The following is a 22,248-nucleotide window of genomic DNA, read 5'->3' on the forward strand; positions in this document are numbered from 1 at the left end:
TCCAGGCAAGAACACTGAAGTGGGTTGCCATTTCCTTCCCCAACCAGAGGAATATTGGGCACATAATTTTAGAATCCTGCAGCAGTGATTGGATCTTCAGCTATAGATCTGGGAAGAAACCTCACATTGATGAATGGTTTTTTGGAGCCTTGATGTGGTTGTTACTGCTTAGAGAATTCTCATATCAGGAGGGACGATTGAAAGCCAATGCTGAGGGATGGCCAACATTCAGTTGTTGATAGTCCCATCTGTTTTCTTTCTTTGGTTTTGTAACTTCGTGCCCTTCTCCAACCTGAAGAATCCACTCAGATTTTTTTTTATAGGAAAAGGGACAATTTGAATTTGAATTCAATTAAGCAAGTGTGGTAAAGCACCTACTATGCGGTGCCTATCAGGAAGGTTCACAAACCAAGGAGAGCAAGACATGAAACTGCTGAAGGCACTGTTTCTGTCTTTGACATGTGACCTAATATAATTATCTGTTTTATTTTATTTTCAGAGTAGTATAAATGGGAGCACGTGATGATTGTTTTCAAACATAAAAGGAAGTTTCTTACTGATATTTTCTTCTGAAGAAGAAAAAAAAAAAAAAGGTTTTGTTTCGTTACAGGAATTCCAGACATCTTTTGGCACCAAATCACCAACTAGAATCATATAAACTGTAAGGACAATGTACCTTAAGTAATGTACAACCCAAGTTTTTAGTAGAAACTTACAGAGCATTTTTATGGTGCTTCATGAAGGGGGCAGGTTATCAGCATGTGTGAGGAAGCCAACCGTGAGCTGCAAAGTAAAACCACATGCACTAAGCATTCCAGAGTGAGCTAATCGACAACAACTGCTTCAAAGTCCTCCCCAAACAATATCTAAGCAACTTTGAAAAGTTACACAGATCGGATGTCCTCCTGACCTCGTTCCTAAACATATGCTTCAAGTGTATTTTCTCATGAGAAGTTGTATGTTTAAGACAGATAACCAAAAAGCAGAAAGCAGGTTTTGAGAAATGTAAATTAGTTGATGGCAGAAGCAGAAGGCATCTGCTTTCGAGCCAACATTTGAATAAAAAGTTATTTAAATGTTGGTATTGCCATTAAGCAGCTTCACTGAAGATGGGAATGAAAAAAGAATTGCTAAATCCATGGGTTTCCCGTGGACATCTTGGAGTTAGAACCAAAGAAACAGTGCGTGTTCATTCGTGCCGACAGAAAAAGCGGCTCAGTCTGGGTGCTAAACTTCCTTTCCTCATTCTCGTGTACAAGAACCACATTATTTAAAATTCCGTATTGCCATCTTAAAAAGAAACAGCCATTCTATTTTTTTGTTATTTTATAAGGAAATTAAACATACAGATTAGCAAAACCGCCACAGATATATTGGAGTTCAAGTAAATGTTTCCTAAAATTGTCTTTCACTGCAAAAGGCACTTAATCCTAAGTAAACTGCAGCAGTGGAGTGAAACTTAGGAGGATTATTTTGCACTGCTGACAGGGATAGTTCTTCCATTAATTAAACAGAACACTAGCAGTCTGAAGGATTCATTTATTACATTCATATGCATTTAACAAGTGGAACACAATTTGTTTTGAATCTTTAGCTAAGTAGTATTTGGCAAGAACAGTTGTTGGAAATCAGGTTTTTTCCAGATGTGGGAAAAGAACTCTAGACCAATACCAGTTATCAGAAGTTTCTTTAAGAATAACATTTGCCTTCAGAAGAAAATTAATGCATCTATTAGACATAACACTTTTTTCCAACTTAAGGTAGTGATCATGTCCACAAGTTTTATTCAGTAATTCTAAAACTCCTGAATTGGCATTTTTATTTTAACTGTATTACTGTATGTACATTTTATGTATAAAAACATGTAAAATGAATTCAATATCAGATGTCTTAATAAGGACCTGCTGTCTTCCCAGACCTAACTTAAGTTCCATAACCTCTTGATACCTGGCCATATGGTTAATATACTCAGTTGAAAGGTTAAAAATAAACCCTCAATTTTCCTCTTTCCGATTTGGAGGATGATTTGTTTAAATGTTGTGTAGTTTTTCTATTGGATTTTGCAGTTACTAGTCTTTAAGCCGTGTTGGTGGCTCAGGCGGTAAAGCATCTGCGTACAATGTGGGAGACCTAGGTTTGATCCCTGGGTCGGGAAGATCCCCTGGAGAAGGAAATGGCAACCCACTCCAGTACTCTTGCCTGGGGAATCCCATGGACAAAGGAGCCTGGTGGGCTACGGTTCATGGGTCACAAAGAGTCGGACGTGACTGAGCAACTTCATTTCACTTTCTCTGCAGTTATTAGCCATGCTTTCTGGGGCTACACATTGTGTCTACGTTTAATTAACAGGCTCAAAGTTGGAATATTTAAATTAAATCTGGTAGTGAGATACTAGTCTCTGAAGAGAAACTGGTCATATTTTGAGATAAAAGGATGTTGTAAAGGAAGGCATTTTGTGTGTATGTCATATTTGTAGCCAAATATTCAAACATTCTTTAGAATTTGGTACTAACCTGTAATCCAGGATCTTCTCAAAAAAGGAAATCCTATACAATGGCACCCCACTCCAGTACTCTTGCCTGGAAAATCCCATGGACGGAGGAGCCTGGTAGGCTGCAGTCCATGGGGTCACTAAGAGTCAGACACGACTGAGCGACTTCCCTTTCACTTTTCACTTTCATGCATTGGAGAAGGAAATGGCAACCCACTCCAGTGTTCCTGCCTGGAGAATCCAGTGTTCTTGCCAGGGACGGGGGAGCCTAGTAGGCTGCCATCTATGGGGTCACACAGAGTTGGACACAACTGAAGCGACTTAGCAGCAGCAGCATACCTTTATCTTACATAGCCTGCAAGAGAAGTAGAAAAAGGAATTGTTGCTTTACAACTGTTGCTACGCTGGGGTAAACAACCTATTGTTTCAAGCTTTATTTGAAGTCCATTCTTGTTGGTGGGAATGGACCATTAAATATTCTTATTAAAGAATTCCAGTTGATAGCAAACGAGGACCTCTCAGTTGGAAATGTTTGTCATTTCCTCTTATTACAGTTTTACTGAATACACAATCAAAAAAGTTTTTTAAATTTCCATCCATGTTTAAATGCCATCTTTATGTAAATTCTTTTCATCTTCTCAAACCCGTGACTCTTAATGAAAGGCATATACTGATAGTATAGCATCAATCCCCATGGTGAGTTTTATTATTATTTAGATGCCAAATTATATACAAGCTAAACATCCATTGTTCAAGAACAATTCACTGTATGACATCAAACTATTTTGGGAAACTCCAAAATATCAAATTATAATTATCATCATCAATTAGTATTTACTAGGCATATGTATATTCATAGAATTATTAGCTAAAACTGAACACAGTGCATAAACTTTGCACTCTATGAGTTTAAATTTAAAGTAGAAAGTACTGCTGTGCACACATTAAAGCACAAAACAATCTGACAATAGTACAAAGATTTTTATTGTATTAAAGTATAAAGAATCTATTGTTTCAAACACTAGTGTGTTTGGCTACACCTTAACTCTTTTGAAAGAAAATTATAGTCACTGTGTTGGTTTCAGCCCTTATATAAATAGCAGGCAAAGATTCCATAAAGGGATTAAACTGAAGGTTCTTGTTTACCAGCAGCAGTTGTGGTAAATTATTTGGTATGTTCATAATTCTAACCTAATCTCATTATACACATACAGAGATTTATTTTCGAAATTCGCTCTTATTGTTAGTTTTGCTTAACTATGGTTTTCAGTCATTGATTGATGAAACTGTTGTCTTCAGCTGGCATAGGTACAATTACTCATTAATGCCCACACCTACAGCACATCTCAGTGAATGTTTCTAATTTTTCTAAAGTTGATGGATGATTAAAACTAATTATCAAAAATCTTTCTCCATTTAGTATTGGTCAGAGCCATCTTTCTCCGGGCCCTTAAATTTTTTCCACACTGGCACAGTCAAGTAGAGAATTAAAGAAACCACCTGAAAACTCTCAGGTCAAAATTTGGAGGTGGAAAATGTGTTTCAAGAGAAGAAAAGGTGTTTTACTTTAATTTTCAGCCTATTTCTTCCTTTTGATCAAATTAACTTAATTCAACTGGCCAATTACCTATGTAGACTCAAACAAGAAACATTCCTATAACATCAATAATTAAATTTTTATTTTCCTTAATTATAAATAATTTCTTCTCCTAAACTCCTCCACAGTTCTAATGCTTATGAAAATTTTTAATTTACAGGAAATACACAGTTCTCTGTAGTGACTTTTTTTTTTTTTTTTAGTGCCCCTTCACCTGTCCTTTTATCCTTATAGCTAGTCTATTCACCCACCAGAATCCCTTCCACCCTTTGAAAGTATAGGGCCAGGCTTACTTCACTGGGAAGATGCCTCTCAATGTGCATTTCACTTATCTCTGTGTCACCAGAACAGTCTTCTGTTCCCTGGTACACACCTGGTGCTTTGGGGTGGGTCCTGATTGTGGACATTATCCACCCAGGAATGGCTGAAGTCTGTACGTGATCACTGATAATGCTCCTTTACTGTGCTCTCTCCCCTTTGGAGGTCATGCCAGGGTGGAACCTGGTTTTGCAACAATCATTGAATGGAGAAAGGATGCGGCTGAGGTCTGGGGGTGGGAAACCATCATTCACTCTTCCCCAATAGCTGTTATCTCAAAGGGTGCCTTATCCTTCAGTATCAGGCCTTGTTCTGCCTTGTGTCACTTGAGATAATGCCAGATCTTGCAGTGTTTTTTATATGCATTTTCTAAGCAGAAATGCCCTTGTGATCTGAAATGTCTGATCCCTTCCTCCCTAATCATATGAGGCAACCTTTATTGTTTCTCCATCCCCACCTGCTCCTGCCCTTTGACCCCTGCCTGCTACAGCCCACAGAGCTGCCTTGGTACCCAGTTATCTCCACTCAGTCCTTATCACACTTGAGGACGTTTGACCCTGTGGCCACACAGGGTTCCCTCTCTTTCTTTTACTTCCTTCCACTCAACAGTACCCTATCCTGGTTCTCCACGTCAGGTCATTATTCTTCCCAGGCATGTTTACTAGTTCATGTATCTTTTTTCATCTTTTACATGTTCCCTGTTGCCCAGGTTTCTATTATTAGACATGTTCTGTTTTCATTCAGAATAATCTCACCAAATGATGTCATCAGTGTCCAAGACTTTAATTCCAGTCTTAATACCAATGGCCTTTAAGTGGCTCTCCTAAGCTCTGGGTACATATATCTGGGTACAGAAGAATTAGACATAAATTCTTAGGTTTTTGTGAGCTGGCCTATGCATCTTCCTATCATTTCCACTATGACAGGGTTTAATTAATTTGTAAATATAAAAATTAAATAAAATTAAATGAGTTTAGAAAATGCTTATTTTCTAAACCACTTTATATTTTTTCTATAATACTGGTTCCTAATGTAGGATCCAGAGAAGTTATAAGAAGTAGAAAAACCATAGTATATATAGATAGTACAGAATTATATTCTCTTAAAATAATTAGGCATAGTGCAAAAGATTTCTGCCAATGTGGTATTTTACCAAAAAAAAAAAAAGAGGTTTCCTCCAAACTATATAAACAAATGTCTTTTTAGAGAAGAAACTGGTCAAAATTATAATACTAGGATATGTTGAGATCGTATGTTGAGATTTCTATGCAGAATAGAAAGTACTCTGGAAAATATCTAAATTTTTGAGAATGTATGGAAATAACTCACATCTACAGAGCAATCAAAATACATATCACAGTCATGTACATGAGCCTATATAATTTTTAAAACAGTCCCATGAATTAATGGGTGACATGTCCTGAATTGACAGATTTTAAAAGAAATATTCAGCTTCGAGAAGCGTAAATGACTTTTCCAAGATCATACAACTTACAAGTGTGGCTCCTGATAAAGTGCCTTCTCTGTATGTGAGCCTGTTAAACTCCTCCCAAGGCACTGACGCTAGAAAGTAGCTGAAGTTCTACATGAATATATAATAAGTACATTTCAAGTGAAGAAAATGTACACTTATTATTTAGGTATTTCCACATTTCATTCTTCAAACTTCATTTCAATAAATCTCCCTCTAGGCATGAACAAAATGGACAACTAATTCTATTCCCTAAATATTTGCCATGATCTTTAATGGTTGCCATGAAATTACAGCAGAAGATGGGTTCACAAGGCTCTAGAGTGTTGTCTTTTTTAGCACTACTCAAACATCCATAAAGATACCAAGTAACACATGGAGTAACTGTACTTAAATTACTATAAACTGATAGTTTCAAGCAGGTAATGGCCAGGATTTCGCTTTTACCATTATTCAGTTCAGTTCAGTCCCTCAGTTGTGTCCAACTCTTTGCAACCCCATGAATTGCAGCACACCAGGCCTCCCTGTCCATCACCAACTCCCAGAGTTCACCCAAACTCATGTCCATTGACTCGGTGATGCCATTCAGCCATCTCATCCTCTGTCGTCCCTTTCTCCTCCTGCCCCCAATCCCTCCCAGCATCAGAGTCTTTTCCAATGAGTCAACTCTTCACATGAGGTGGCCAAAGTACTGGAGTTTCAGCATTGGCATCATTCCTTCCAAAGAACACCCATGACTGATCTCCTTCGGAATGGACTGGTTGGATCTCCTTGCAGTCCAAGGGACTCTCAAGAGTCTTCTCCAACACCACAGTTCAAAAGCATCAATCCTTCTGTGCTCAGCTTTCTTCACAGTCCAACTCTCGCATCCATACATGACCACTGGAAAAACCATAGCCTTGACTAGACAGACCTTTGTTGGCAAAGTAATGTCTCTGCTTTTCAATATGCTGTCTAGGTTGGTCATAACTTTTCTTCCAAGGAGTAAGTGTCTCTTAATTTCATGGCTGCAGTCACCATCTGCAGTGCTTTTGGAGCCCAAAAAAATAAAGTCTGACACTGTTGCCACTGTTTCCCCATCTATTTCCCATATAGTGATGGGACCAGATGCCATGATCTTCGTTTTCTGAATGTTGAGCTTTAAGCCAACTTTTTCACTCTCCTCTTTCACTTTCATCAAGAGGCTCTTTAGTTCCTCTTCACTTTCTGCCATAAGGGTGGTGTCATCTGCATATCTGAGGTTATTGATATTTCTCCCAGCAATCTTGATTCCAGCTGGTGCTTCTTCCAGCCCAGCGTTTCTCATGATGTACTCTGCCTAGAAGTTAAATAAGCAGGGTGACAATAGACAGCCTTGACGTACTTCTTTTCCTATTTGGAACCAGTCTGTATTATTACTGATCATAATTTAGATTTTAAGAAACTTTGGGATTTAAATCCTCAGTTTTAATTAATCACTAATTTACTTGTATATTCAACTTAAAACATTGTTTTTGTGGAAGGAAGAGAAAAACTGAACTTCTCCATTAATAAGGCATTCAGAATAAGATTTTAAACCAAATTTGAGACTCTAATCCACCCTCATGTATTATGTCCTACCCTATTCTATGCTTATATTTTCATAATACTTTTGTAAAACAGCAGAAATGATGCTTTATCTGTTAATGAATGTATCTTTCTTTTAAACATAATAAACTCATAAGATATATCAGAAAATATAAAGCTACTTTGAAGTTGAAATTTCACTTGGAATGAAAATCAATTTTACATCTAGGTATTTTATGTGTGTGTACTCAGGTTATAGAAAATAAGACTTAACCAAACATTTCCAGATTTTGTGGCCAATAGCTTTGCTCTTACACCACAAAGATATTTATATCTGTGCCATTTTTTAACCCCCTGGAATAATCAAAGACTGAAACGATCCTTTTCTTCCTTAAACACATTGGTCTGTCACATCTCTGTAATCATTAGTTGGTTATCAAAATTCTAATATGCTTAATAATAGGGGCATGAGATAAGCACATGGACTGTTTACTGTTCTGATAAAGGATATTGATTCAACACAAAACAGTTTTTACTTGTAATCATAAAAAAGTTTAGCATCCTGCATACATTACATGGCACTCCCTAATCATGAAGAGTTAAGCTCACTCTTTTTGGGCTCCAACATTTACCACAGAAATGCTTTACAGAATCTATATAATTTTTCTTCTTTTTGTCCCTTCTTTGTAGTTATTTGAAATTACAGTGCCTCTCTCTCAAGGCCCCAAACCAGTAACAATCAGTTTTGCCAATCACACCTCCTGCCGATGCATGTCTAAGCTGGATGTTTACAGACAAGTCCATTCAATTATTAGACGCTCCCTGCCAGCAGCACTACCACAGTGAGTATGACTTTGATCTGCTTTTTTCTGCATCCTCTACTAACATAAAATTACTTCCAAGTAAACACAGTTGATTAAAAGAATTTTTGTGAAATGTGCTATATTTCTCTATCAAATAAAACAGAAGACAAATTTGAAAATCCACTGTGAACATAAAATTAAACTGAAACAGGAAAACCTATGTTAATAGACAAAATAGCTTACCATATAAAGTAAGTATTTGTCTGTGGAAAGACACACATGCCACCAACATTTAACACTCATACAATCAGGTGTGCAAATTCATAGATGGATGTCAAAACTAAAAACATTTGAGTCTTAAGATTTTTGGCCCAAAACAAAAAGTAAACATGAATGTATTATTTTATATCTTTTATAGCATTCAGTTGCCTTTCTTCCATCTCAATTAGTTTTTCTCAACATACCAATTCATATTTTTTTATTTCAGCAAGGATTGGATATTGAAATATTAATACTTTAAAACATTTTTCTTAATATTATTTCATATTCACTGTCAAAGAAACATTTGTTATTCAACATAATTTCCCATCCTATTTTTTAGTTGGTTTTATGGTTTAGCATATACGGCACCTTATGCTTCATTAGATCTTATAAAGAGCCTGGATAGAGCATAACGGATTGACTCTGTGAACAGTTTATAACAAATTGTTATGCATTGCCACCTGAGGCCTAGGAACTTTCTATCCCCAAATGAGAACCCAGAACTTTGTTCTTTAGGACGGCCAGGGCATATAGCACAGGCATGTAAAGAAACCTTGTATAACTCCAACATTTATAATAAAAGTATAAATAAATTGATGAGTAAACATACGCATCACCAAAAACTTTTCTAGGAACCTTCCCTTTTAGGGGACTTGACCATAAACATGATGTGCTAATGGCATCCCCTGCTGCATCTCTTTGTGCTGCTTTACTTAGTGTGAGAGGTGGGAGTCCTTACCTTTCCAGAGACACTTTAGGTAAAACTCTTGGGTAGCCTACTTTGACTGACAGAAAGGGAAAGATCTTACAGGCATCTGTGAATAAATTCACGCTGATGCAAGTACAGACAATGGCTCCCTGAAGTAGTAGAGAGACTTCATTCACACAGTCCTGGGAATTCTAGTCACTTGTATCCCTTGGCAAGTCATCTAATCTAAGCACTTCAGTCATAATCTCTGTGCTAATGGTTTCCAGAATTACAGTGCAAGATCTGAGCATTTTGCTGATTATATTAATTATAATTAATATTTTATCAAAGTCCCTTTTATATGCACGCATGCACTTCAGTCCTGTCTGACTCTGCAACCCCATGGACTATAGCCCACCAGGCCCCTCTGTCCATGGGATTCTCCAGGCAAGAGTACTAGAGTGGGTTGTCATTTCCTCTTCAGGGGATCTTCCACATCCAAGGATTGAACCCACATCTCATACATCCCCTGCACTGGCAGGCAGGTTCTTTACCACTGCTGCTGCTGCTGCTGCAAAGTCGCTTCAGTCGTGTCTGACTCTGTGCAACCCCATAGACGGCAGCCCACTAGGCTCCTCTGTCCCTGGGATTCTCCAGGCAAGAATACTGGAGTGGGTTTCCATTTCCTTCTCCAGTGCCACCCTTTTATATAACTGTGTTTATTTATAATCATATTAGATGTAATAGGTACAGAATCAAAGATTTATTATGTCTGTTTATTTACCTCTACATTATTCATAGTAATGATCTTTCACATTCTTTGAGGCCTTGGAATCACACAGTTGTCACTAATTTCTTCTTTTCCTTGTATCATACCCAAATGCTATGGATTATTTTGGGGGAGAGGGGAGACAGCCACTCCAGCCTAAACTGACCATTTCATTTCCATCATTGCCATCCCATCTACTTCATTCTGCATGGATTTCTGATTTAATGAAGTGGTTTCAGTACTGTCTTTCTTGTACCAAATATGTCTCAAGTTCCTGAGTAATGTCACAAGTTAGCTTTAAAAGGCATCATTTCATTCACCTGACCAGAATCCTTTGGTGACTTTCAACTTCCCAAAGAACTGGACACCAATTTTCCACCTCTGTCATCAGGCATCAGCCTTCCTTTCTTGATTTGCTTCCCATTCTCCAAGTCTGTGTTTCACAAAGTCTGATTCCCTGAAGACCAAGCTCATTTCCTGCTCTGTATCTTGTTTCTATTCTGGCCTAGCTTAAAATAAATGTCCTTTCTTTTCTGCCTTTCCAAAGTCCTATCCGTTTCTCAGAGTTCAGGTGGAGGTCCTTCTCCTGCCCCTGTCTTGTCCAAGCATCACAGGTACCTTTTACTTCTTGAATACCCACAGCACTGACTGTATTTACTCTGTCCTTGCACAGATTTCTAGGGCTCTGTAAAAGTTGCATGTGAAACTGGTTTGTGAGATTATTTTAGGCAGGTTTATGTGTTCTATAATGTCCAGCTCATAACACTTAAGAATCACTGAGCCATGCCTACTTCAGGTCCGAGCAGACATTGTCTCGCTTAATGCTCACCAAAACATCTATGAAGCTGGTGGTAGGATTAGCCTTATGTTACCAATGAAGCAGATAATCACACTCCAAACTTGGGGACTGGAAACACATATACTACGCTCATCAACAAATGCTTACTAAATAACTTACTCATCTGTATATATCTCATAGCATTTGTGTATTTTACTCATGTTTTCATCATTACTTCCACACTGCATGCTGGTCGGGGTCAAGAAGAGGCAAAAAGAGCAAAAAGATCTTGGGACTTGGGGTAAACCAGAGCTGAATGAGGTCTGCCACTAATTAGCGTTTTAAGATTGGGCATTTCATGTCTCTGAACTTCAGTTTGCTTGTATATAAAATGTAAAGATATAAAAAGGGTTGAAGGAAATGTGGCATACTTCTACTGTGCTGAGAATGGTGTCCATCATCTGAGAGATAGTCATTAAAGGGCAGATTTATTATTATCATGAAGATTCGTGTTGAATTCATTTCCTTGTCTCTGTGTTTTTCAGTGAGTTTTACTGCATAAAATTAAGAATTGTATTTTATATTCTAAAAACACACAAAACTGTGTGTATAGCAATATCTAACTATGTATATGGCATCACCGACTAGGTAGACATGAGTTCGCTCTGGGAGTTGGTGATAGACAGGGAGGCCTGGCGTGCTGCAGTCCATGGGGTCGCAAGGAGTCAGACACGACTGAGAGACTGAACTGAACTGAGCTATGTATATATGTTTGTGATATTCATAATATATATAAAATTTTAAAGTAGATGTCTATATTACTTTACCTGTAGTTATGCAGCCATATAAAACTATAAAAATAAAACAAAGTTTTGTTTTAAATTATTTCCTTTATTATTCAACCTTTTTTTTTTTTCATTATCATCCCTTAAGGATCCTTTTATAGACATTTTTTCCTAATCACCTACCCCATGAAATTTTAATGCCACAGAAATATTTACATCTCTTTATATATCTTAAATATGTCTGGCCTTTATACATTAAAGAGGAAATATAAAGCTTTGTTTTTTATTCAGTATAGGATTAAAAAGGACAAAATAAAAATTTTATAGTGAAAAGTTAAATAACAATGTAAAATCTGTTAATACTAAATATAACTTTATAATTGCATGCTGGGAAACATATAAAGTAATGTATTTACTTATACATGGTAATATATCAAATTACATATGGAAAGTAGCAACTGATATAAATATATAATACAAATAAAAATTTTCAAACATTTAAAATAATCATTTTTCAGCAAAAGTAAAATATTTTTTAAGTAAGTTTTAAAACATTTTTTGAGAAATTAACTTTTTTGAACTTCTGCTTTCTATGAGAAAACAATAATTAACCTGTATAACTACTAGATACTCATGTAGAGGGTGTCAACAATTTTTCTTCTTGGCATCTGACATGCTAATGTTTTGATTAACTTTTGTAGAATTAACTAATAAATGTAAACTCTTTAATTCTCAAAGCTCAGGTTTCACACAAAACGGATCAAGCAGAAGCCACAGGGCATCCCACAGGTACCACTCAGGGTATGACTTTGGGATAAGGTCAAGAGGAATTCTTTCAATTACAGCCATTTACTCACGTACTTTTGTAGCCTTATTTTGTATACACTTTATGTATTACCCATGCCAAGGCTTGTGTGGTAGCCAATAAAACCTAATAGAAATTAAATAATAAGGAATGAGACTTTGTTGGTTTTGGAGAGCCAGAAACCGTTGTCAGATTCAAGATTCCTCCTCCTCAATACCTAATTTTTACCCTCTTACAGATGATATTTTTCTGATTATGAATGCATGTCTTACTACGTGTGGTGCATTTACATACTTTTTTCCTATTGTTCTCTTTTTTAAATGTTAGTCTCAACCTCTTATGAGTTGTGACCCACAATTTAATTGGAAAACTACCACAATGATCATGGATATATGATGAATACATAACTACATTTTGAAATCATTGCCTTTGTTAATAAGAGTTAAGAGGAACCACCACCACAATGGCTAAAATAAAAAGGCAGAGAAAACCAAGTGTTTGAGTTGATGTAGTACAATGGGAATCACCGATGAGAATGTAAATTGTGCAACTGCTTTGTAAAATATATTGGCTGATGCTTATGAGCTTAAATACACACACAGTGTGATTGATAACTTCCCCTTCTAGGTATTTACCCAAGAGAAATATAAACATATTTCCATATCATAACTTGTAGACAAATGTTCATATAAGCTCTGTAACCAATAACCGGGAACAAACCAACATCAATCAAAGGTGAATGAACAAACAAATTGCATTATATCCATACAGTAGAATATTACTGAGCAGTCTAAAAAGAATGACCTGTGGATGCACATAACATAAACGGATCTCAAAAACATTCAACTGGGTGAAAGAAGCTAGGCTAAAAAGAATGCATACTGTAGGATTCATTTTACATGAAACCCTAGAAAAAACGAATATAATCTAGACTCAGAGGAAGGAATATCGTTGTTTAGTCACTAAGTCATGTCCAACTCTTTGCAACTCCATGGACTGCAGCCTACCAGGCTCCTCTGTCCATGGGATTTCCCAGGCAAGAATACTGGAGCAGGTTGCCATTTCTTTCTCCAGAGGATCTTTCTAGGGATCAAACCCACGTCTCCTATGTCTCCTGCATTAGCAGGCAGATTCTTTACCACTGGGAAACCCTAGTGAGAGTTACACAGGTGTATAAATTTGGGAAAAGGCAATGAATTTAAAATAGGAACTATCGGAGAAGGCAATGGCACCCCACTCCAGTACTCTTGCCTGGAAACTCCCATGGACAGAGGAGCCTGGTGGGCTGCAGTCCATGGGGTCGCTAGGAGTCGGATGCAACTGAGCGACTTCACTTTCACTTTTCACTTTCATGCATTGGAGAATGAGGTGGCAGCCCACTCCAGTATTCTTGCCTGGAGAATCCCAGGGACGGGGGAGCCTGGTGGGCTGCCGTCTATGGGGTCACACAGAGTCGGACACGACTGACGTGACTTGGCAGCAGTAGCAGCATGTAGGCATTTTATTGTGGGCAAATTATTCCTCAGTAAAATTGATTCTTTATAATGCCAAGTGAAAAAGACCCTTTCATTAACTATAATTTTGAAATTAGTGGTAGATGTCTTCAAACCTTTCTGGTGACACTTTAAGTCAAGATTATATGATTCCTTCCAGGCAGGGCTTCCCAGCACTCCTTTCTGTAGAAGACTCTCTGTAGAGACTGAAATTTCGCTCAGATGCAACAATGTCCTGTTTCTGCTCCACCCTGGGTCCCACCCACCACTGGCCAGCAAGATAACAAGTCTTGTCTTTCCTAAATGTTTGGTGTTACATTTACGTTATTATGATGTTAACTAAGTAGCAGATCATTTTTTTTTACATTATTTATGAACAAGTATAACTAATTAAAAGAATCTTTTGCAAAATGAGTCATTCATAACATAATTATGGAGTCTCTGGAATGGACAAAGAATGTTTCTTCTGGGTACTGTGAGAGAAGGACAAAGATGAGCTTGACTGCCTTTAACCTCTGAGCATTCAGAGCCAAAGGACAATGCATGTTACAGTGATATTTTTTTAATTTTACTAAATGTTACCATGCACCATGTATCTGCCACCCATGGCCCATGCTCGTAACTCCTGACGCCAGGCGGCTGCCATGATGGCAGACACCAAAGAAGAGGGTGTTTCCTGCAGGTGGCTTCCTGGTTTGAAAATTCATTCTCTGCTCACTAGCTCTCTGAGTTTTGCTAAGTTCTGTAAACTTTTGTGACAGATTTTCCTCACTTTTAAAATTAAATTGAAATGTTCATATAGCATAACATTTATGATCAAATCCTCACAATCTATTCAACAACATGATACTATATTGCATGTTAATCTAAGACTATAATAGCATAGCATACTAAAATAACAATGATGATAATGATGACAGATCTACCTCATAGATGTGTGGTGATGTTTATAATCAGTATTTGCATTAAATATTGGCCCAATTCCTGACATACAGTAAGCATTCGATAAACACTGGCTTCTATTTTTACTAACATTTTACAAGTGGAAAAATCGAGTCTGGGAAATGTTAATTCGCATATACAAAGCTAAACAGCTTTAAAAAAAGTGCCAGAGAGAGATAAAAAGCCAAGTGTCTCTTTTTCTTACCTCTATGCTTTCCTCAATAGTGTGCATCATTTCTAGCATTTACAAAAAGATTTCAAGTCTCAATATCAGCAGCACCAAAAAATATCATAAATTCCACAGGTAGAAGAGATTATCTCTAACAGAAATGGTTAAATATCAATATTTATATTGATGTTTTCATATTCTCTTTTTTCCAATTATTTCCTCTTATATTTTCCTTCAGGTTGAATTCCATGAATTTCTAGGGTCCCTTTAATGATAGACACTGTCTTTTAATGGAGGAGCCATTTATGATTAAAAAGTGATACCCTAGATTTTTCTACTCAGTGTTTATTCATTTATGAATATTTATGTTGAGTCTTCTATGTGCATAGCATTGTGCTAGGAAATGTAGGATATTTTTAATAGATTATATAATTCCTCAACTAAAGCAACTCATGTACCAGAGTGGAAATAAAGACATATATATCTAGTATAAGAAGCATATAATATACTATGTTCTCCTTCATTCAGTCATTTAATGAAAAGTTACTGTGTGCCTTCTAGGTACCACTGTAGTGCTAGGCTATGGAGATAGAAAGAAAGAACGGCCTCGTGGCAATATAGTAGGTGGATCAGAGAAGCAAAACAGGAGTTGGAAAAAGTGGAGAGGAAGCTTCTGAAAAAATCCAAGAGAGAAACCATGAGTGGGAACCAAGACAGTAGAAATGGGTGTTGAAAGATATTTTAAGAAATATAAGAAAGCGTGTGACTTGGGGACTGTGTGGGGGATGACAAAGTTGAGGATGAAACTGCATGGATGATATTCAAAAAGGGAATACCTGTTTACAGGTAACAGTAAAAACCATGATCTTTGATTCCTTTCTGGGGAGTGTGGAGTGGGAACTCTGTGTTAATGGACCCTTTACAGTTATGGGCATCTGTGCTTCAGAAATAAGTCAGTAAAGTGCATGTATAAGGACGTTTCCTGTAGAATTGTTTAGAAACCCAAAATCTGGAAGAAACCCCAATGGCTACCAACAGGAGATTAATAAGTAATAGTATACCCACTTGTGGACTAATAAAGATAATGGAGCAAATTTTATGAAGTGACATATAAAGATGTCCATAATAGATTGTTTGATGGAAAAAGGAAATTTCAGAATGGTCTGAAAGGCTTTATCCCATTTTCTCATCAACTAAAACTGTATGTGATCATACAAATGTATTTGCCTTAAAAAAAAGAATCTGAAATTATATAAAACCATTAGGATTGGACAGCACCTGTGGATGGGAGTAGTTTGAGAGGGAATGTTTGCATTTTATTTTATGTATTCTTATATCATCTTAATGCTTTTTCATAAGCATCACTGATTCTGTAATACACAGGTAAGAAAAGAGATGATCCCTTCCATGTACCACTTATTGTTAACCTTTCTCTCCACAGGTGCCAGGCTGCAAACAAGACTTGCCCTGCAGATTACATTTGGAATAACCACGTCTGCAGATGCCTGGCTCAGCAGGATTTTATTTTTTCCCCCAGTGCTGGAGATGGTAAGCCAAATGATGCTTTAAGACTAAATGCCAAGGGTCTCTCTGTTGATTAACAAATACCTAATATTAAAATCACATGTACAATATTCATCCTCAAGCTTTGAAATAAGTCACTACAAAATAGGACACTTTCTGCTTCACTTTCTGCTTCTGGTATTGTTTTGAACTTCTCTGTAAAGGAAGCTACCTGTGGAAAGGAAGACACTTCTAAGTGCTCTTCATTGTTTCACTCCACACCCAGAACCGAGTAAGGGATAGTAAAGCTGTCCTGATTGTGTTTGTCTAGACTCTGCAGACGGATTCCATGACATCTGTGGGCCCAACAAGGAGCTGGATGAAGAGACCTGTCAATGCGTCTGCAAAGGGGGGCTTCGGGCTTCCAGCTGTGGACCCCACAAAGAACTAGACAGAGACTCATGCCAGTGTGTCTGTAAAAACAAACTTTTCCCCAACTCATGTGGGGCCAACAGAGAATTTGATGAAAACACATGCCAGTGCATATGTAAAAAAACCTGCCCAAGAAATCAGCCCTTAAACCCTGGAAAATGTGCCTGTGAATGTACAGAAAATCCACAGAAATGCTTCTTAAAAGGAAAGAAGTTTCAGCATCAAACATGCAGGTAAGAAACCTTCATAAAGAGTATTAATTTATCTTATATTGGAGATAGTTTTCTCAATTCAAAGCAATTTTCTCAGCCAAAATACTGGTTTGTTAGAATGGGGCCATTTAAGTTATGTAAGATGAATTATGATATTTTGTAAACAATGCTGAATTTGGGGGAGACTGTTTGCTCCTGAAAAAGCAAGATGAGATCCCTGGAAACCAAAACAAGATCCAAGCTCAGACTGCACTAAGTCCTTGTCCCAGAGGCTAAGAGAGCAGCTCGCAACAGGAGTTAGATGACAGATGCATAGGACAGTCATTTCTGGAGCATCTTCAACATACACCCAGGCAGCACACACCTGCCCCCACCAAAAATGACAGTGCAGTCACATGTAATTTTGGACAGCTGTTCTAAGTGCAGAAAATGTGCAAAGTTCACAAAGGGCAGGATAATACCATTTACTGTGGAATTGTATCTAGAAATGAAAATAGTGAAGCTAAGTATTTAATGACTATTAGAGAAATATATTAACACATTGTTAAAGGTTACTCAAGGCATTCCTTAACCCTGATTTGGCTTCCTTCATCACAGAAAAAAAAAAAGAGTCTCCTGGACTCAGCCCCTTTCAATGTTCATCCCTGACCTTCTTCCTCTGATCCAAGAATAAGCCAGCTCTAGGAGGCAATGGCACCCCACTCCAGTACCCTTGCCTGGAAAATCCCATGGATGGAGGAGCCTGGTAGGCTGCAGTCCATGGGGTCGCTAGGAGTCGGACACAACTGAGCGACTTCACTTTCACTTTTTCACTTTCATGCATTGGAGAAGGAAATGGCAACCCACTCCAGTGTTCTTGCCTGGAGAATCCCAGGGGCAGGAGAGCCTGGTAGGCTGCCATCTGTGGGGTCACACAGAGTCGGACACGACTGAAGTGACTTAGCAGCAGCAGCAGGTGTTTGACACGGCCTCCAACCTTGCTTCAGCATCGCTCCACCAATCACACCCCTTCTCTTCCACACCTTTAATGTCCTCAACTCTGTTGTTTTCTCCCTCCAATTTAAAAAAGTTCTCAAGTTTCTTTATTGGCATCTTACTGCAATGTTGAACTTTCTTTAGCAATAAGCTCTGTCCTTGTCTTCTGAGTTGCTCCATGATGGGTCATTTGCATTTATCTGTTCACCTCTTTCATCTCTTGTATTAACCCAGCTGTAATCCTATTATGCCCTGAGGACTCCATGATTCAGCTTTGTTTAAGTTTTCAGTAGCCCTTACATTGTCAGATTTCACAAACAATCCGGTCTTACTGCAGTTTCTCTTTGGGCTTTCTGTTTGGGCTGAGAGAACGCTGTGCTTTCCTGATGGTCCTTTTAGTCTTCTCTCCACCTGTTCTCCGTCACCATCACTGGGTTCTCTTCTTCCACCAACTTTTTACAGACGGTGAAAACCCCCACAGGACTTAACACTTACCTTCCATTATTTACAATATAGTGTTTATATGAATGTTAATTGTTACTTTTGTCTTCAGTAAACAGTGTCCTTCTTTTGATTCTCAAGAGCTTGTGTTACCGTTTCAGTTTATCTTTCTGATGATCCAGCCACACTAACATGTTAGCTACTGCATGAGGAGACTTCCATGAACCTAGGTGTCTCTTCTTCCATTACTATTTCAGAAAACCTTATAGGAATCCTTGTTTCCTCTTTAGAGTATTTTTTAGCAATGATATTCCAATTTTACTTGCATATCCTAGTCTAATTACCAAAAGGATATACCAAAACTATAGAAAAATATAGATACTAAATCTTTTTAAAGATCATTAAACCATTTTGCACATTGAATCCAAGTGAACCCAGTTTACAGTGAAAAGCCTGAAATTTTTGTTTACATAAAACTAACCAGTTACTATATTTTTCTACACAGTTCTTATATTAACTTAGAAAAAACGTCCCTATCATTGTATTTCTCCTCACAGAATACATTGTTTCTTAATGGCTTTCTATTTACTGAATTTCTTTCTATGTTCATTTTTCTAAGCATGTAATTCCGGATTTTATGCATATAATGAAACAAAAAAAAGATAGTTTGATATTTTGAAAAAATACATACTCCTCACTTTCTCATCATATTTATTCCAAAAGTGTAGTGGGCAGCGTACCTATTCTGTGATTCATTACCTTAGTCAGCAACTTTCATTGATTACTGAAAATCATATCTTTTTAGTAAAGGATTACCAGTATCCCTATACTAATGCATTTGTATTTAGAAATAAAAGTAAATAAATAAAATTTTAACTAGATATGCTTTCAGGAGCAAAAGAAATGATATTTCAAAACCCTCATTGTAGTTTTTCTGTGATACATTTCTGATTTCCAGGTGCCCCTGCATTTTTCTCCATGGTACATTATGTATACTCATCCCTCAGAAAGTCCTTCAAAGATGCTCCGTTCCCTGGAGCAACAGGGCTGTGGGTGTTCTTGACTGCTGAGCCATCTGTCCTGTCACCACCGCTAGAAACTGGACATTGAGGGTGGGGGAGTGAATACTGTCCCTCCCCGCCCCTTCCCCCGGCCCGCACTGCTTTTGCATGGCATCCAGGTGGACGAGGGAGGCTGGCCACCCTTGTGCAGCAGCCAGCTGCCAGCCCAAGTTAAGAGTAAGGGTGGGGCCCTCCTGTGGACCACAGCCCTGCCAGAATGGCTGGGTTTAATCTCCCTGAAGTCTGGGTTCCAATCAAGTCCCAGATTCTTGAGAATTCTGCCATGCTTATGTGATCATGCTAAATCGGCAGACCGTAAATATTCACTTTCAAAATTTCTGTTTTATGTTACTTTCAACTACAAAGCACAGACACTTCAAAAGAATGAGTGCTAACAACACCCCATTCTTCCATTTGTTATTTCTGCAAGCAAGACTTTTTTTTTTTAGGCCTTTTCCATCCCTCTTAAATTTGGAAATTCCAGGTACAAACTTTAGCAATTTATAAACTGGACAACCGTTTTATGATAAAATGAGTAACTTTGTTCCAGTCTGAAACTTAGAAAAACACGAAAGTGCGTTTGTAGCATAACATATTCATCTCTTGGTCTTTAACAGAAGTCTGTCCTTCTTTGTTCCTCTAGTTGTTACAGACGACCATGTACAAATCGAGTCAAGCATTGTGAACAGGGACTTTCATTTAGTGAAGAAGTATGTCGCTGTGTCCCTTCATATTGGAAAAGACCACATGTGAACTAAGATTGTATCTTTTCTAGTTCGTCATTGTTCTTTCATGGGAAACCATGCTGCCATGTTAGAACTATGAACACAGAGACTTTGTGGACCGGGTAACAAAGACAAAAGTCAGTTTCCTGAACCACGTGGAGAATGTTACAGAAATGGACTGGAGCTCATCTGCAAAAGACCTCTTTAAAAGACTGGTTTTCTGCCAATGACCAAACAGCTGAGGTTTTTCTCTTGTGATTGTTTTTTAAAAAGAATAATGACTATATAATTTATTTCCACTAAAAATATTGTTTCTGCATTCATTTTTATAGCAATAACAACTGGTAAAGCTCACTGTGATCAATATTTTTATATCATGCAAAATATGTTTAAAATAAAATGAAAACTGTATTATAAGCTGGTAAGTTGAATCTGTTACCATCTTATGCTATCAGCAAAACCTGATATTGTGAAAAGTCATCTCCCCCTGTCCTCCTTGTTTTTTTTTGTCTCTGGGTATCAGATTATGATTGCTGAGAAAAAGTATGCTCCTGTAAAAGAAAGTTTAAGATGGATAGCAGTTGCTATTACATTTTATTTTTAATCTCAATATATTTAATGAGTATAAATGTTTCTAGCACATGGTACTTTTGAATTTATAGCCAAATGAATCAACAGAAAACATATCTTATTAGATAGTCTGCTTAGCATGGTTATATCACTGAAAGGTATTCAGTGCCCCAGGAGCATTCAGACTTAACCTGGTATAATAGCTATCAGTATGTATTAATATTAAAATGGCTTTAAAATATTTTACTCAAAAATAATCTTTTCCAAATATTCAATTTCTTGTGACTAAATACTTTTTATAAGCTGAAGTGCTTCTACCCAACACATATAAGTTGGAAGTGACATTTAAATGCTCATATGTTAAAAAGCAACAGTCACACACAGTACTTATTTCATTTTTTTTAAAGGCAACATACTAAGATATTTTTTTCTGAGAACAAATATTTGCCTACATAAATACAACCACATAAGTGGTTTGCTTGTTGATAGAGAATTGATTATTTGCTTGTATGACACGGTTCCTAGCAAAAATAAAAAACCACATAACTACTAGCAAATACATAAAAATAAGTAGTCCTGAAAGGAGAAAAAAGAATCTATAGAGTTATGTAAACATAAAAATAAGTCTTTTAAAACTTGCAAATATAATACAATGAAAAGGTATAGGTGACTACTCAATACAATAAAAACATTAGTATCTATATGTTTTGCTACAAAATAATTTATTTTTTATAATACTTTATTAAAATGATGTCCTAAATATATTGAAACACTATTTTCAATACTGACTTTTAAAACACTATTATATCCAAAATTTATTGAATTACATGTACATATTCTGGACAACTCTAACATCTCGTTCATAAAGTCAAGTCTTTTTTTTATCTATTGGGAAGAAAAGGCAGTCTTGTGAAATTCTCTTATGATATACTTATGGATCATCTTTATATTTTTTAAGTAAAGATGGATCTGAAGCCTGTAGACAGAAAATACGTGCTCTGTACGTCTATGAAGCAGCTAAGATGTAGGTAATTTTCAAAGTTGAGAACAGCAACCAAACTAATAATAATAGTAAAACAGAAGTAAAATATAAGTAAATTTGACAACAGTTATAGTTTTATCAAAACTTCCCCAAGAGAACAAATTCAGGGGTCATTACCAAAAGGAAATGTGGAATCACAATAAATAACATCTTCCACCTGAAAGGGAGTCACACTCCTTGGTGCATAAGATGGTCACTGTCTATACAATTCAGCCGAGATTCAGTTTCAATAATTTTTCATCACATTTCAGCCAAGAATATAAGCAAACAAACATGATATAATCTGTTATGTTGATGTGGTATTCATCATTTTTAGTCCTGATATATTTAAATATGTTAATTTATTTAGCTAATTAAAAAAACAAAAAACCT

At 37.0% G+C, this 22,248-nt stretch overlaps 1 protein-coding gene across 2 annotated transcripts in view; it reads left to right on the plus strand.

The window, feature by feature from the left end:
- VEGFC (vascular endothelial growth factor C) overlaps positions 1-20,669 on the plus strand; it is an 87,237-nt gene extending 66,568 nt beyond the window's left edge. The window contains exons 4-7 of one of the 2 annotated variants that reach the window (XM_055567468.1): positions 8,113-8,264; positions 16,357-16,463; positions 16,750-17,083; positions 20,315-20,669. In XM_055567468.1, the coding sequence (XP_055423443.1) occupies positions 8,113-8,264; positions 16,357-16,463; positions 16,750-17,083; positions 20,315-20,390 (669 nt within the window). In that variant the 3' untranslated portion in view covers positions 20,391-20,669. Of the gene's footprint in view, positions 1-8,112; positions 8,265-16,356; positions 16,464-16,749; positions 17,084-20,182 lie in introns of both variants that reach the window. The other variant, XM_055567467.1, reaches the window with a different exon arrangement.
- The last annotated feature ends 1,579 nt before the right edge of the window (positions 20,670-22,248 follow it).

This window comes from Bubalus kerabau, chromosome 2 (assembly GCF_029407905.1).
Source record: "Bubalus kerabau isolate K-KA32 ecotype Philippines breed swamp buffalo chromosome 2, PCC_UOA_SB_1v2, whole genome shotgun sequence".
In the NCBI taxonomy this organism is placed as follows: domain Eukaryota; kingdom Metazoa; phylum Chordata; class Mammalia; order Artiodactyla; family Bovidae; genus Bubalus; species Bubalus kerabau.